This window comes from Mobula hypostoma, chromosome 2 (genome assembly GCF_963921235.1).
Source record: "Mobula hypostoma chromosome 2, sMobHyp1.1, whole genome shotgun sequence".
Classification (NCBI taxonomy): Eukaryota; Metazoa; Chordata; class Chondrichthyes; order Myliobatiformes; family Myliobatidae; genus Mobula; species Mobula hypostoma.
Window position 1 is genome coordinate 168,644,404 of NC_086098.1, and position 15,346 is coordinate 168,659,749.

The following is a 15,346-nucleotide window of genomic DNA, read 5'->3' on the forward strand; positions in this document are numbered from 1 at the left end:
ATAAAATCATCCTGTTTTTTTCTTTCCCACTCAAGCTGAATTATGATTTATTTCTTTGAGCAAATTATAGGCATTTATGGGTGGAACCAAATTAATGTCAACCAGGAATATTTCAGGCCACCACTACCAACATCATGCCATTTAGCAAAGTACAAAGTAAATTTATGCTGAAGTATATATATGTCACCATATACAACGCTGAGAGGCATTTTCTTGCGGGCATTTACAATAAATATAAAGAAACACAATAAAGACTACACCCAATAGGGTGGACAAACCACCAATGTGCAAAAGAGAACAAACTGTGTAAATACGAAAAGAAAAAAAAGCATTGTTGCAACATTCTCTGCTTAATAATCAAAAAACTAATTGTGCTTGAGGAAGTTTCTCTACAACTTAACAAGTCATGATATAAATGGATATTACTTTTCCATCAGTAAATTGTTCTGTAGTTGTTAATAATTCCTGTGCACTGTCACTCTTACCTGATCAAACAATGGCAGTGATTCACTGAGGTTGACTTTTTCTGCATAGGCCTGTATCAGTGCAAATATATCCTTGCCTTTCACAGCAACGTACAAATTATTCAGCTTTGTCACAGGGGTGCCAGTGCTCTGTTTCACATATTGACGCTCTACATACTTTGAAACAATGTAATCTTTTCGTATTGTCCTTTAAAATAGCAGAACATCTCAATTAGATTAGATTTTAGAACATGGAACTACACAGCACAGTAGAGACCTTACCAGACATCCCACCTCTCCCGGAAGTTCCGGGAGTCTCCCGCATATTAATAGTGGCTCCCTGATGCCCGCAAATTACATACAATATCATGGAAATCAATTTTTTTGAGAGCAAGCGCGAGAAAGCAAGAGAGAGCGCAAGAACGACCACGAGAGAGAGCACGTGAGAGAGAGCGAGAGCAAGCAAGCGAGAGCGCTCGAGCGACCATGAGAGAGAGAGAGAGAGCGCGAGCGAGAGCACGCCATGGCAGAGTGTTCCAAAAAAAATATAAAATGTACGTCACCCCAGACTAGACTAAAGTGTACCCCTGACTAATAGGGGTCAAAAATAATGACAGTGTTGCTCGCTGCACTGTTTGCAACAGTGACTTTTCTATTGCCCATGGTGGGTTAAGACTGTAAAAGACGTGTTGAGGTGAGTTTAACAGGTGTCATTCATTCATTAGCATAGCTAATGTTATTTAAACTAGCTGGCCAGCTGCTAAGGAGCTACTCTATTGCAGACATCCCACCTCTCCCTGGAGTCTCCCGCAAATTGATGGTGCTACCTCCCTGAAATGAGTTTTTGCAGGGTGGGATGTCTGCCACTCTGAGATCTATCTAACCCTTCCCTCCCAGATTGGTCCCCATTTATTTATCATCCATTTACCTTTCTAAGAGTCTTTAAAATGTCTATAATGTATCTACCTCTACCATCATCCCTGGCAGTGCATTCCATGCAATGACCAATCTCTGTGTAAAACCCTACCTCTGACATCCTCCGTATATGTTCCTCCAATTGCCTTTAAAATTATACACCCCTATACTATTGAAGTAGCAGTGTTTCTTTACCTATTAATGCTGCATAACTTGCCTGGTGCTGAATGCAATTTCTGTTTTTGAGTTTGATTTCTAGCATTTTAAATTACTGAAGCAGTTTGCTGTCTGCCTCTACTTCCTTAGAAGTTTGCAAAGATTCGGCATGACAACAAGAACTTTGACAAACTTCTACAGATGTGTGGTGGAACATTTATTGGTTGCATCATGACCTGATATGGACTGAATGCCCTTAATGGAATATCCCACAAAAAAATAGTGGATACACTCTTCTCACTGCTGCCATCAGGAAGAAAGCATAAGTGCCTCAGGACCCACACCACAAGGTTCAGGAACAGTTATTATCCTACAACCATCAGGCCCTTGAACCAGAGGGTATAACTTCACTCATCTTCACTCAACCCATCATTGAACTGTTTCCACAACCAATAAACTCACTTCAGGGATTCTTCATCTCATGTTCTCAATATTATTTATTTATTATTTCTTTTTTCCTTTATTTTATATTTGGACAGTTGGGTGCAGTCTTTTATTGATTCTGTTATGGTTATTGGAGTTACTGAGTATGCCTGCAAGAAAATGAATCTCAGGGTTGTATATGGTGATACATCCAGAAGCACACACAAAATGCTGGAGGAACTCAGCAGGTCAGTCAACATCTTTGGAAATGAATAAATAATCGACATTTCGGCTGAAACCCTTCAGGAAGAAGGGCCTGGGCTGAAATGTCGGTTATTTATTCATTTCCATAGGTGCTGCGTGACCTGTTGATTTCCTCCAGCATACTGTGTGTGTTGCTCTGACGTTTCAGCATCTGCAGAATCTTGTGTTTATGGTGCTATACATGTACTTTGATAATAAATTTACTTTGAACTTTGAAAAGTTATAAATGCTATAAAAGATTTTAATATATTCCAATATAGTCCTGATGATGGGTCTCAGCCTGAAATGTCGAATGTGTGTTCCTTTCCATTGATGCTGCCTGACCTGCTGAGTTACTCCGGTATTTTATATATGTAAATTTGGATTTTAATGACAATTACTAAAATTTCTCTGTACAAATACTAAAGGAAAAGATTTCAAATGCATAACTTGTTCTGCTAGTTCAACTTGCAAATCTCTCATGTTCTGTTGTTACCACCTTGCTGGCAAACAACAACTCCAATTCAAAGTAAATTTAGTACTTCCATATTCTACCTTGAGATTAATTTTCTTGCAGGCATTTACAGTTGAACAGAGAAATGCAATAGAATTTAAAAAAAAGCTACAGGCTGACAAACAACCGATGTGCAAAAGAAGACAAACTGTGCAAATAAAGAAAAAAAATAATTCCTTAGAGACCTCGAAATTAAGTCTGTAGGTTGTGGAATCTATTCAGTGTTGAGGTGAGTGACGTTATCCACTCTGGTTCAGAAGCCTGATGATTGATCAGTAATAACTGTTCCTGAACCTGATGGACCTAACACTGTTGTACCTCCTTCCTGATAGCAACAGTGAGAAGATGATGGGGGTTCTTGATAACAAATGCTGCTTTCTTGTGGCAGTGCTCCTTGTAGATGTGCTCAATAGTGGGAGGGCTTTTCCGACGATGGACTGGACACACTATGTAGGCTTTTCCATTCAAAGGCATTCATGTTTCTATAGCAGGCAAATAGTCAGGATACTCAGAATAATTCTATGGTGTTCTGCCATTTTAAATATCAATGGCCAAGGAAAGGACTTTTAAGATAAATTAGCAATTACATGAAGCAGGCACAGTGCTAACACAAGAATGAACCGTGAAAAAAATGCATTTAGTTACATACTAGCCTTCACCAATTAACATCCACAGCTTTTTAAATATCTCAAATTTCCTTTTGCTTTTGACTCACATGGGACCGTCTGTACTTGGCTTTAGTGATAAACTTGGAAGACTGGCCTCCAAAAGTTCATTAAACTTTGTATTTCCGACATTCTTGGCCAACTGCAACATAAACACATCAAGACTTATTTTTTACAGAATTCTTCCAACACAACCATAGAGTCATAAAACACTACAACACAGAAACAGTGCTTTGGCCCATCTTGTCCGTGCCAATTATTAATCTGCCTAGTAAATTTCAGAAATAATATGTTATTTAGTATTCAAGATTACTGTCTGTGTTTTTAATTTGGTAAAACTGAATTGACTAAAAAAAACACTGAATTGTCTTAATTAGTGAGCTCACATAATTTGAAGCTCACCATTACTGACTGAAAATTTCTTGCATATTCTGTACTTTATTTCTTAACTCAATTTCTGTACTTAAGGCAAGGCAACACACTGCCTCAGCTGAGGCTCGAACTAGCGACCTTCAGATCACTAGACCGATGCCTTAACCACTTGGCCACACGCCAACACATGAGAACAGAGGAATGGATGAGGACAAAAGGAATTCTATCCTTGTTAAGACAGCAGGAAGATGAGGTGAGCGTAGATGTTGGGGAATTGGAGGAGATGCGGGTGAGGGCAACATCAATGGTGAAGGAAGGAAAACCCCGTTCTTTGAAGAGGAGGACATCTCTAATATCCTAAAAGGGAAAGCCACGTTCTGGGAACAAATGTGGCAGAAACAAGGAACTGAGAAAAGGGAATAGCATTTTTATCAGAGACAGTGGGAAGAGGTATAGTTAAGATAGCCATGGGAATTGGTAGATTTGTAAAAGATATTGGTAGACAGTTTGTCTCCAGAAGGGAGACAAGGAGATCAAGAAAGAAGAGAGAGGTAACAGAAATGGACCAGGTGAACTTAAAAGCAGGGTGGAAGTTGGAGACAAAGTTGATGAAATTGACGAGCTCAGCTTGGGTGCATGAAATATCAATGTGGCACAGAAAAATTTAGGGAGTACTTACTGAGAAGGTGTAGATCATGGACTGTTTCATGTAACCAATGAAAAGGCAGGCATAGCTGAGGCCCATGTGAGTACCCACGGCTAGTCCTTGAGTTTTGAAAGGGGGAGGAGCTGAAGGAGAAATTGTTGAGACCAGGCCTACTGACAGAGGAGCATGGTGGTGGAGGGGAACTGGATGGTCTTTTATTGAGAAAAGAACAGACAGCTTTAAGATCTTCTCGTTGGGGATAGAAGTGAATAGGGACTGGACACACATGGTGAAAATGAGGCAGTCAAAACCAGAGAATTGAAAGTTGTTGAGGTAAAAGATCTGTTGTGATCTAAATGAATGATGGAGTCACGGTGGGTTGTGTTACCTACTCATTTGTCTTTCTAACGTTTGAAATTGAGTTGTAAAGGTACTCAATGAAAAATCAAATGCACAGAGTTAGGTCACAGATCAGTGAAGAGCAGAATAGGCTCAAACAGCCAACAACTTACCTTTACTTCTGTGTTCGTCCCTATAAATATCAGGGGCATGGTGGTTGTTTAAAAGAACACCTTTCCCTTTTAACAAAAGAATTCTAAAAGAGGGTATTAAATAAAAAAACAGGAAGAATCTCACCAGGAGTTCCGAGGTTCCTAGCTTGTCCAGTGAGAGAGATTGTATTCGAGAGTAATGCACACCCATCTCCCGATGAATTCCAGAACATTCTATACAAATCAGGATTCCGAGATTGGTAGAAAGCCAAGTTGGATCTGCGAGGACATTAGCAGAAAATAAATATATTTAACTATCAGAAATGCTCACTAAAGCATAATAAAATTCAAATGACATAAGTGAATCACAATGTGCTGTGAGAGAGGCTGCAAAACAGTCAGCATTTACATTAATAATGCTTTCATATGGTCAAGCCAAAAGAAAATCCTATCGAGTTCCAAATAATGTGCCCACCTTTATTTAATTGCACATTTTAGCAATTGGTAAACTCCCAATGCATTAATTTTGAGCAGTGAAGTTAATTTTTGAAATGAATTTGAATAAATTATTTTGCTTATTTCCAAGAATGCTAAAGCGCACTTAAGACTTTATATTTCTCTCAGTTGAATGGTTTTAATAAGTGTCCAGTCATAATATCACAGATGGTTGTTTCATTCTGTTTGCTCTTCAACCAGGTATGAATTCCAAATGCCTGAATTTGAGGTGCTTCTTGTACCAAGAAGGAGTACTACCACAGTAATTCTAATATGAGTTTCACAACTTGTTAAATTGGGATTGTTTTTAATTGATTAATTTTCACTCCTTGCTGGTATGTTACTTACCAATCAATGTAGTCTAATTTTGTTGAATAAACACTGTTGTGCATCTTCTAAGACAGGGATTGCCAACCAGGGATCCACAGACCTCTTGTTTTATGGTATTGGTCCATGGCATAAAAAAAGTTGGGAATGCCTGTTCTAAGACAATTTTTTAAAGTACTTAACATTTCTATAAAAACACAGGGCTGAATTAAGCAGGTTTTATTTCAGTAATGCACAAGATGGTGTACCATTGGCAAGTTCACTACTTCCCTAAATTCAACAGGGGTGAGCGAAATTTACTGGAATACTGCGGCCCAAAATAATCCCAAAAGCTCTAGGCATGAGTTACACTGTTTTGACCTGGAGGAGAACACGAGGTGAAAGGTTGGTAAACATCCATTAAATTTAGGACTTCCTCATATTATGCCATTATTTCTAAAGCACAGTTTGTGAGTTCTGATGAAAGTTCACCAGCCTGAAACATTAACTGGTTTTCTCTCCAAAAACGGTGCTTGACCTGCTGAATATCTGTCACTTTACGTTCTTAATTTGGAGCCATTTCATTCACCCTATTGTCTTACCTAGTGCTCCACAATCACAGCACTCGCTATTCCCAGGCATATGCTGGATATCTTCAATGATGGCTTTGGTTAGGTCTTCAATACTACTCTCCGCACTATTGTGCTCTTCATGGAAAGCCATATTTAGAGCTTCTTGCTTGCAGTTCGTTAAAACAGAAATCCACCTTGATTAAAATGAAGAGTAATAATATATTAAGTTCATTTCTAGAGCCCTATCACGCACAGCAGATACTTTCAGCGGCCACTTTATTAGGTAACACATGTATATCTGCTCATTAATGCAAATATCTAACCAATATGACGGGATCCTGAATTACCCCTATGAACTGTGCTTTAAAGAGAGGGAGAGATGAAGACTGTTCACAGGGTGCTGATACTTCTCAAGGACAATCGCCTGCTTGTGCATTTCTTACACAGAGAGAGGAAGGAGGAGTTATTTGAGTGACAGTTGATGCTCAGCACGGGAAGATAAAATAGGAGGTCAGATGATAGACCTCAGGCACATGTTTTGGATACTGAATGAGCTTGGTTTGTCCGCAGAAAAAGTGGGTTTTTGGAGGATTGATCATGCAGATTGATCAGTCGCTCTTGTAGTGAAAAGGAAAGGGGTTGACTGGTGGGGAGTTGTCCATGTGTCCACCCTCGCCTGGGTGATAGCTCCACCACAGAAAACCGGTCCCCATTGTTGAAGTCACAGTCGGTGACTTTTAAAGGATTTCGAAGGACAACGAGAAGATCGACGGCGTCAGCTCACCTGAAGACTCAAATCTCTCCCTCTCGCTCTCTCTCCATCTCTACTCAACTAAATACCACGAACTGAACTGAACTGAACTTTACTCATCATCATAAGACTGTATCTTTTTACCCCTAGGCTTAAAGAAGCTTGGTTTTTCATACATATATTTCTATACTTACTGATATACTTACTTATATATATAGTCATTGCTAACCTGTTTGATTTATCTACATTTATATTACTGTATTGAGTATTTACTAATGAATATTATTAGTTAATAGCAATACTGGACTCCAAAGTGTTTTCCATCTCTGCTGGCTCTTTATTCCCGTCACGGGGTATGTGACACCAGCATGCAGATATGGTCAAGAGGTTCAGTTGTTGTTCAGACCAAACATCAGAATGGGGAAGAAATGTGATGCAAATGACTTTGATCATGGAATGATAGTTGGTGCCAGACAGGGTGGTTTAAATATCTTAGAAATTGCTGATCTCCTGGGATTTTGACGTACAACAGTCTCTAGAGTTTACAGAGAATGGTGTGAAAAACAAAAAAAAAATCCAGTGAGTGTAAGTTCTGTGGGTGAAAATGCCTTGTTAATGAGAGAGGTAAAGGAGATTGGCCAGGCTGATTTAAATTGACAGGAAGGTGATAGTAACTCAAATAACCACGCGTTACAATAGTGGTGCGCGTGGATGGGCAACAGCAGCAGAAGACCACACCAGGTTCCACTCCTGAACCTAATAAAGTGATTATTGAGCCTATCTACCCTTATTAGATCTCTCAAAATGCTTCAGCTCAGAGAATTAAAGTAATCTGCCACTGCCCTGCTTAACTTCCCTGCTGATCAATTAAAAGGTGGGCAGAGAAAAAGCAGAAGGAATTTGATCCTGATAAAAGTTATTACATAATGATACAGGTTAAAGAGATTAGCTTTATTTGTCACATGCACATCAAAACATACAGAGAAACGTGTTCTTTGTGTCATTGATCAACATAGTCTGAGGAGATGCTTGAGGCAGTCCACAAGTGTCACCATGCTTCCTATGCCAACATAGTAAGCCCACAACTTACTAACGCTAACCCATCTTTAGGATGTGGGAGGAAACCTGTGGAAACCCACGCGGTCATGGGGAACATACAAATTCTTTACAAACAGCAACATGAATTGAACCCTGATTGCTAATCACAGGCACTGTAAAGTGTTACACTAAATGCTACACTACTGTCCAGCCCACACTACGCTGTACAATACCATATATATAATAATTATAAAGTTTAAAAAAAAGTATACGTAGATCTAGGAGATGTAAGATGAGAGATCAAATTTTAATAACATACTTACAGATGGTAGTATCTGATTGCAAATTTGGAGAATTCTATGTGTGAGACAAATGACAGTGTCATAACTCTGGTTGAGTTTCTTTCCTATTGACAGTGTTATCAGTTATACTTTTATACTGGAGTATAAAAGCTTGCTAATTTGCAAGCAGCAGCTTTCTTGCTGCATCAAAACAGGAGATGATGATCATTACTATATGTAGTTAAGACTGAGTGTGACAGCTAAAAGACGGGGAAGTGACACTGGAAGTACATGTGTTACTGACACTCACTAATAAAACTCTCACCAGTGCTCATTAGCAAAACCCATTTGATTCAATTCCTTCAGCTTTGATCCAGATACATACAAGAGAAGAATATCAGAGGAGAGAGTAAAGTAGCTATTCTAATTATGAAGATCATATTTAATTGAGCATGGCATAAGAACATTAGACATAGGGGCAGAATTAGGCCATTCAGCCCATGAAGTCTGCTCTGCCACTCCGTCATTTATTATCCATTCAACCCTATCTTCTGCCTTTTCCCCATAATTTTTGATGCCCTGACAGGTACAGGAGGTTTCTAATAAAGTGACCACTGAGCATATTTTCGTGGTCTTTTCCTGCTGTAACCCGTTGACTTCAAGGTTCAACAGGTTGTGCATTTAGAGATGCTTTTCTGCACACAACTATTGTAGAAGAAGAATAGCCCTTAACTCAGCAGTGGAGTTATCAGGGCACCGTCATGACGGTGTTTCCATAGCAAGCTATTCTTGTTTTTTTTTACGAGGCCGAGTTGCTAGCTCGACGCCAACCCGACTTGGATTTGAACTTGGGAACCTTCGGTCCGGAGTCCGGCGCTGATATTATTGTGCCACCAAGCGGGACCACTATTGTAACTTATGGTTATTTGAGTTACTGTCGCCTGCCAGCTTGAACCAGTCTGATCATTCTCCTCTGACTTCTCTCATTATCAATGTATTTTTGCCCATAGAACTGTTGGTCACTGGATGTTCTTTTGTTTTTCACACCATTCTGTGTGAACTCTAGAGACTGTTGTGTGTAAAAATCCTAGAAGATCAGCAGTTTCTGAGATACTCAAACCATCCCGCCTGTCACCAATAATCATTCCATGGCCAAAGTCACTTCCATCACATTTCTTCCCCATTATGATGTTTGGTCTGAACAACATCTGAACATCTTGACCATCTCTGGATGCTTTTAAGCATCGAGCTGCTGCCACATGATTGGCTGATCAGATGTTGCATTAACATGCAGGTGTACAGGTGTACCTAATAAAGTGGCCACTGAGTGTATATGTAACCATATACTACCTTGAGATTCATTGTCTTGCAGGCATTCACAGTGCAGCAGAGAACTGCATAGAATTAATGAAAAACTGCACACAAAATTTATTATAAAAAGCAAATAATAAATAAATAAAATTGAGAACGAGTTGTAGAATCCTTGAAAGTGAGTCCATAGGTTGTGAAACCAGTTCAGAGTTGTGGTGAGTGAAGTTATCCAAGCTAACTAAGATCAGTTATCACAGACCCATAATATGACTTTGGTTGATGACTTTGCTCAAGCTGAATGATTAATGATTTCCCCAATATACAGTACTATGCAAAAGTCTTAGGCACATATAAAAGAATGCTGTTAACCGAAGATGCTTTCAAAAATAATGAAATGAGAAGCCTGTAAATATAAAAAAAACTATAACGAGCAGTAAACAGTAAAAATCTAAATCATATCATATTTGGTGTGACCACCCCTTGCCTTTAAAAGTGCATTTTAGACACACTGTTGCACAGCTTTATAAGTAATTCGGCTGGTAGGTTGTTGTAAGCATCTTGGAGAGCTTGCTATATTTCTTCTGCAGACTTTGGCTATCTCGCTTACTTCTGTCTCTCCAGCCTTGATGATGTTGAGGTCAGGGCTCTGTGGAGCCCATACCATCTGTTGCAGAAATCCTTGTTCTTATTTTCGCTGAAAACAGTTCTTTATGATCTTGGCGATCTGTATGGAGTCTTTGTCCTGCTGCAGAATGCAGTTGGGACCAATCAGACGCCTTGCATGATGGATGAGAATCTGCTGTACTTCTCAGCATTGAGGATTTCATTAATTCTGACCAGATCACCAACTCCATTTGCAGAAATGCAGCCCCAAACTTGCAGGGAACCTCCGCTGCGTTTCACTGTTGGCTGCAGACTCTCATCCATGTAATGCTCTCTAGCTCTTCTACGGACAAACTGTCCCGTTTATGAGCCCATTCTATGTAAGACCATAAGAAATAGGAAAAGAAATAGGCTATTTGGCCCACAAATTCTTCTTCGCCATTTGATCATGGCTGATTTATTTTCCTTTTCAAACCCATTCTCCTGCCTTTTTCCCATAACCTTTGATGTCTTTACTAATCGTGAACCTATCAACCTCTGCTTTAAATACAACCAATGATTTGGCCTTCACAGTTGCCATTTCACTTGACAACGAATTCCTCAGATTCACCACCCTCTGACTAAAGAAATTCATCCTCATCTCTGTTCTAAATGGATGTCCATCTATTCCGATGCTGTGCCCTCTGGATAAGTTACAACTAACTCAAAAAGACAAAGCTGTTCCTTAACCTTCTGCAGGGCTGCAATTACCATTCCTTCCTCCATGAACATGTTGGCAGCAACAATGACTACAAGCTGAATTGTTATGGGTCATTTAAACACTGTGCAAGCAGTACCAAATGTTAAATTTTTATGAACTACAGATCAGTTTATAAAGATATGTTTAGCCAGACTCTCAGATTATGAAATCATTTGTCTCTTCAGACTGAGAACTTTCTAACACTCTCAACAATTTGTTATCCGCATCTGTTAATGCATAACTGCTCAGCTCTCTACTTACGCCATACAGTCCAGCTCATCATCTGTCAGGAAATGATAAGTGCGGTTATCTAAAAGCAAAAGGAAAACTGAGTAAGATATAACAATTATATCATGGAATTCATTCTCCTTCAAATCTATAGCCATATATTAGATCTCAAGCAGAATAAAATCAAGAACACATAATTCCAACTTGCATTATAATGATAGACACCAGAAATTCTGCAGATGCTGGAAATCCAGAGTAACACACACAAAATGATGGAGAAACTCAGCAGGTCAGGTAGCATTTATGGTAAGTAATAAAATATCAACATTTCGGGCTGAGACCCTTCAGCAGGACTCAAGTGTTGCATAATAATGATTTGCTATTCACTAGGTTGGGGGACACAAGTGAGAAAATGGGTTCAGTACTCTCTACAACAGATTTGCTTATTTCAATGGCTTGTATCTGCACAGAACCTTTACTTTAACATGCAGGAATGCACGTAGGTGCAGGGAGGTTAAGATGCAACATTATAAAACATTCGATAGGCTACAGTTCCATTCACCACAACTTTCTACAGGGGCACAATTGAGAGCATCCTGATTGGCTGGTGTGGGTACTGTACCTCCCTTAATCGCAGGACTCTGCAGAGAGTGGTACGGACAGCCCAGCGCATCTGTAGATGTGAACTTCCCACTATTCAGGACATTTACAAAGACAGGTGTGTTAAAAGGGCTTGTACGATCATTGGGGACTCGAGTCACCCCAACTACAATCTATTCCGGCAGCTACCATTCGGGAAACGGTACCGTAGCATAAAAGCCAGGACAACAGGCTCCAGGATAGTTTCTTCCACCAGGCCATCAGACTAATTAACTCATGCTGATTTAAGTGTATTCTATGTTACATTGACTGTTCTATTTATTATAAATTACTATGTTTGCACATTACACATTTAGACGGAGACGTAATGGAAAGATTTTTTACTCCTCATGTATATGAAGGATGTAAGAAATAAAGTCAATTCAATTCAATTCAATTCAAATTCACAGTGTAGGATGGATTGCATTGAGAGGATTCAGAAGATATTCACTGGGAAGGATTAGCATTAGTATATTGTCACATGCACTGAGATACAGTGAAAACAATAGATTTGTGTGCCATCCATACAGATCATTTAAAATAAAACACATGTACTTTAAGGAAGTACATGGGGAAAGCAGTAAAAGAATGCAGAATATAGTGGTATGGTTACAGTTCTTGAGAAAGTACAGTACAAGTAGACTATAAAGTGCAATGGCCGTAATGAGGTAGATTGTGATGTCAAGAGTTCAACGTACAAGAGACTCATTTAAGAGTATTATAACAGTGGGATAGAAACTGTCCTTGAGCTTGGCAAAGAGTGTGCAGATGTGGGGTGAGATTATGATGACTGCTTTACTGAGGCATTGAGAAGTGTAGACAGAGTCCACGGAGGGGAAGTTTGTTTTTGTGATTGACTGGGCTGAGTTCACAACTCTGGAATTTCTTGTGGTCTTGAACAGAACAGCTACGATATCAAGCTGTGATGGATCCAGATAGGATGCTTTCAAAGATGCATCTACAAAAATCAGTGGGGTTCAATTAAATTGAGCTTAACCACATGTTAAATTTCATAGAAACACAGAAAACCTACAACACAATACAGGCCCTTCGGCCCACAATGCTGGACCAAACATGTACTTACTTTAGAAATTACCTTCCGTTACCTATAGTTCTCTATTTTTTGAAACGCTATGTACCTATCCAGAAGTCTCTTAAAAGATCCTATTGTATCCGCCTCCACCACCGTCGCTGGCAGCCCATTCCACACACTCACCACTCTCTGCATAAGAAACTTACAGCTGACATCTCCTCTGTACCTAATTCCAAATACCTTAAAACTGTGCCTTCTCATGTTAGTCATTTCAGCCTTGGAAAAAAGCCTCCGACTATCCACACATTCAATGCCTCTCATCATCTTATACACCTCTGTCAGGTCACCTCTCATCCTCCGATGCTCCAAGGAGAAAAGGCCAAGTTCACTCAACCTATTCTCATAAGGCACGCTCACCAATCCAGGCAACATCTTTGTAAATCTCCTCTGCACCATTTCTATAGCTTCCACATCCTTCCTGTAGTGAGGTGACCAGAACTGAGCACAGTACTCCAAATAGGGTCTGACCAGGGTCCTATATAGCTGTAACATTACCTCTCGGTTCTTGAACTCAATCGCACGGTTGATGACGGCCAATGCACCGTATTTCCTTAACCTTCTAAGGAAGTAAAGGCGCTGGCGTGCTTTCTTATCTATAGTATCTACGTGGATGCACCAGAACAAGCTATTGGTGATGTTTACACACAAGAAACTTGAATTTTGCACTCTTCCACCCAACCTATCTTATTTTTCCAGCAGAGTGGTTGTTTATGTCAAAATTCTGTTTCTAGATTTCAATTTGGCACTCAACACCATTGTCCTACAGACCTTGGTGACCGAACCCCTCCTCCCCGATCTAAATACACCACTGCACAACTGGGTGTTGGCCTTCCTAACCAACTGAGCTCAGATAGTCAGGATGTACAACTGCATCTGCCTCCCCATCATCCTCAACATGGATATCCCCCAGGTCTGTATGCTGAGCCCATTGCTCTGCTCACACATGAATGCATGGCCAGACACCTGAGCTATCAATAGTTACATTGTTAAGTTTGCTGAAGACATGACAATGGTGGGGCTCACTACCAAAACTGGCCTGCAGACAGGAGATGGAAGAGCTTGATGCCTGGCGCCAGGCAAATAACCTCTTCTGTAACGTTAACAAGATAAAGAAGATGGTTATCAACTTGAGCAGAACTCATATCACTCACACCGACCTTTACATTGGTGATATAGCAGTGGAAACTGCAAGCAGTTTCAAACTCCTGGGAGTGCACGTCACACACAACCTGTCATGGTTCCAGAACATATCCTACACAGTCAAGAAAGGTCACCAATGCTTCTACTTTCTGAGGAGACTGGAGACAGCTGGACTTTAAACATCCATACTCATCTCATTCTACAGATGCTTAAAAGCGAGTATCCTAAAAAATTTGCATCACTGCTTGGTACAGAAACTGCACTGCCGTAACAAGGAAAGCTCAAAACTGCCCAAAGTATCACTGGCACCAGCCTACCTGCTATCAAGGACATATATACAGAAAGGTGCCAGGACAGGGCCAGTAACATAATGAAGGATCCCATACACCCTGCTCATGGACTGTTTGCCCCACTCCCATCAGAGAGGAGGTTAAGAGGCATCCATGTCAGGACCACCAGACTCAAAAATAGTTACTTTCCCCAAGCAGTAAGACTGATCAACACCACCCATGAACTCCACCACTACTTTAATATTTCCCGTCAGTCACTTTATATACAGCATAGCATTACTTTATGGATATACAATCAATGTATATAAGCTATCTTATGTTCTGAATTTATATTTATTGTGTGCATTTTTATTAGTACTACTGTGTTCTTTATCTTTAATTGTGCTGCATCAGATCCAGAAAAACAATTATTTTATTCTCCTTAAACCTGTGACAGGAAATTACATTAAACAATTTTGAATCTTGAGAATGGAAAAAATGTGCCAAATTACCACACCACTATATTTCAAAGTTAAGTTATCTCTCTTTGAAAATGATGTGCTCTATGTTAAATTACTGAATGTCCATTTAGACCATAAGATATAGGAGCAGAATAAGGCCATTTGGCCCATTGAGTCTGCTCCGCCATTTCATCATGGCTGATCCAATTTTTGTCTTAGCCCCAATCTATGCTTTCTCCCCATATCCCTTCATTCCCCAACTAATCAAGAACCTATCAACCTCTGCCTTAAATATACCCAATGACTTGACCTCCACAGCTGCCTGTGGCAACAAAATCCAGATTCCCCACTGTCTGGCTAAATAAATTCTTTCTCATCTCCATTCTAAAAGGATGCCCCTCTATTCTGAGGCTGTGTTCTCTGGTCTTAGAGCCCCCCACCATAACAAACATCCTCTCCACATCCACTCTATTGAGGCCTTTCAACATTTGATTAGTTTCATTGAGGTCACCCCTCATTCTTGTGAATTCC

The 15,346-nt window shown here is 39.9% G+C and overlaps 1 protein-coding gene across 2 annotated transcripts in view; it reads right to left on the minus strand.

Moving 5' to 3' along the window:
* Positions 1–15,346, minus strand: part of unm_sa1614 (un-named sa1614) — a 188,060-nt gene that overhangs the window by 39,634 nt on the left and 133,080 nt on the right. For both annotated transcript variants that reach the window (XM_063041044.1, XM_063041043.1), the window contains 5 exons: positions 11,247–11,295; positions 6,293–6,456; positions 5,035–5,168; positions 3,431–3,522; positions 486–672 (listed from right to left, as the gene is read on the minus strand). In XM_063041044.1, the coding sequence (XP_062897114.1) occupies positions 486–672; positions 3,431–3,522; positions 5,035–5,168; positions 6,293–6,456; positions 11,247–11,295 (626 nt within the window). The remainder of the gene's footprint in view (positions 1–485; positions 673–3,430; positions 3,523–5,034; positions 5,169–6,292; positions 6,457–11,246; positions 11,296–15,346) is intronic.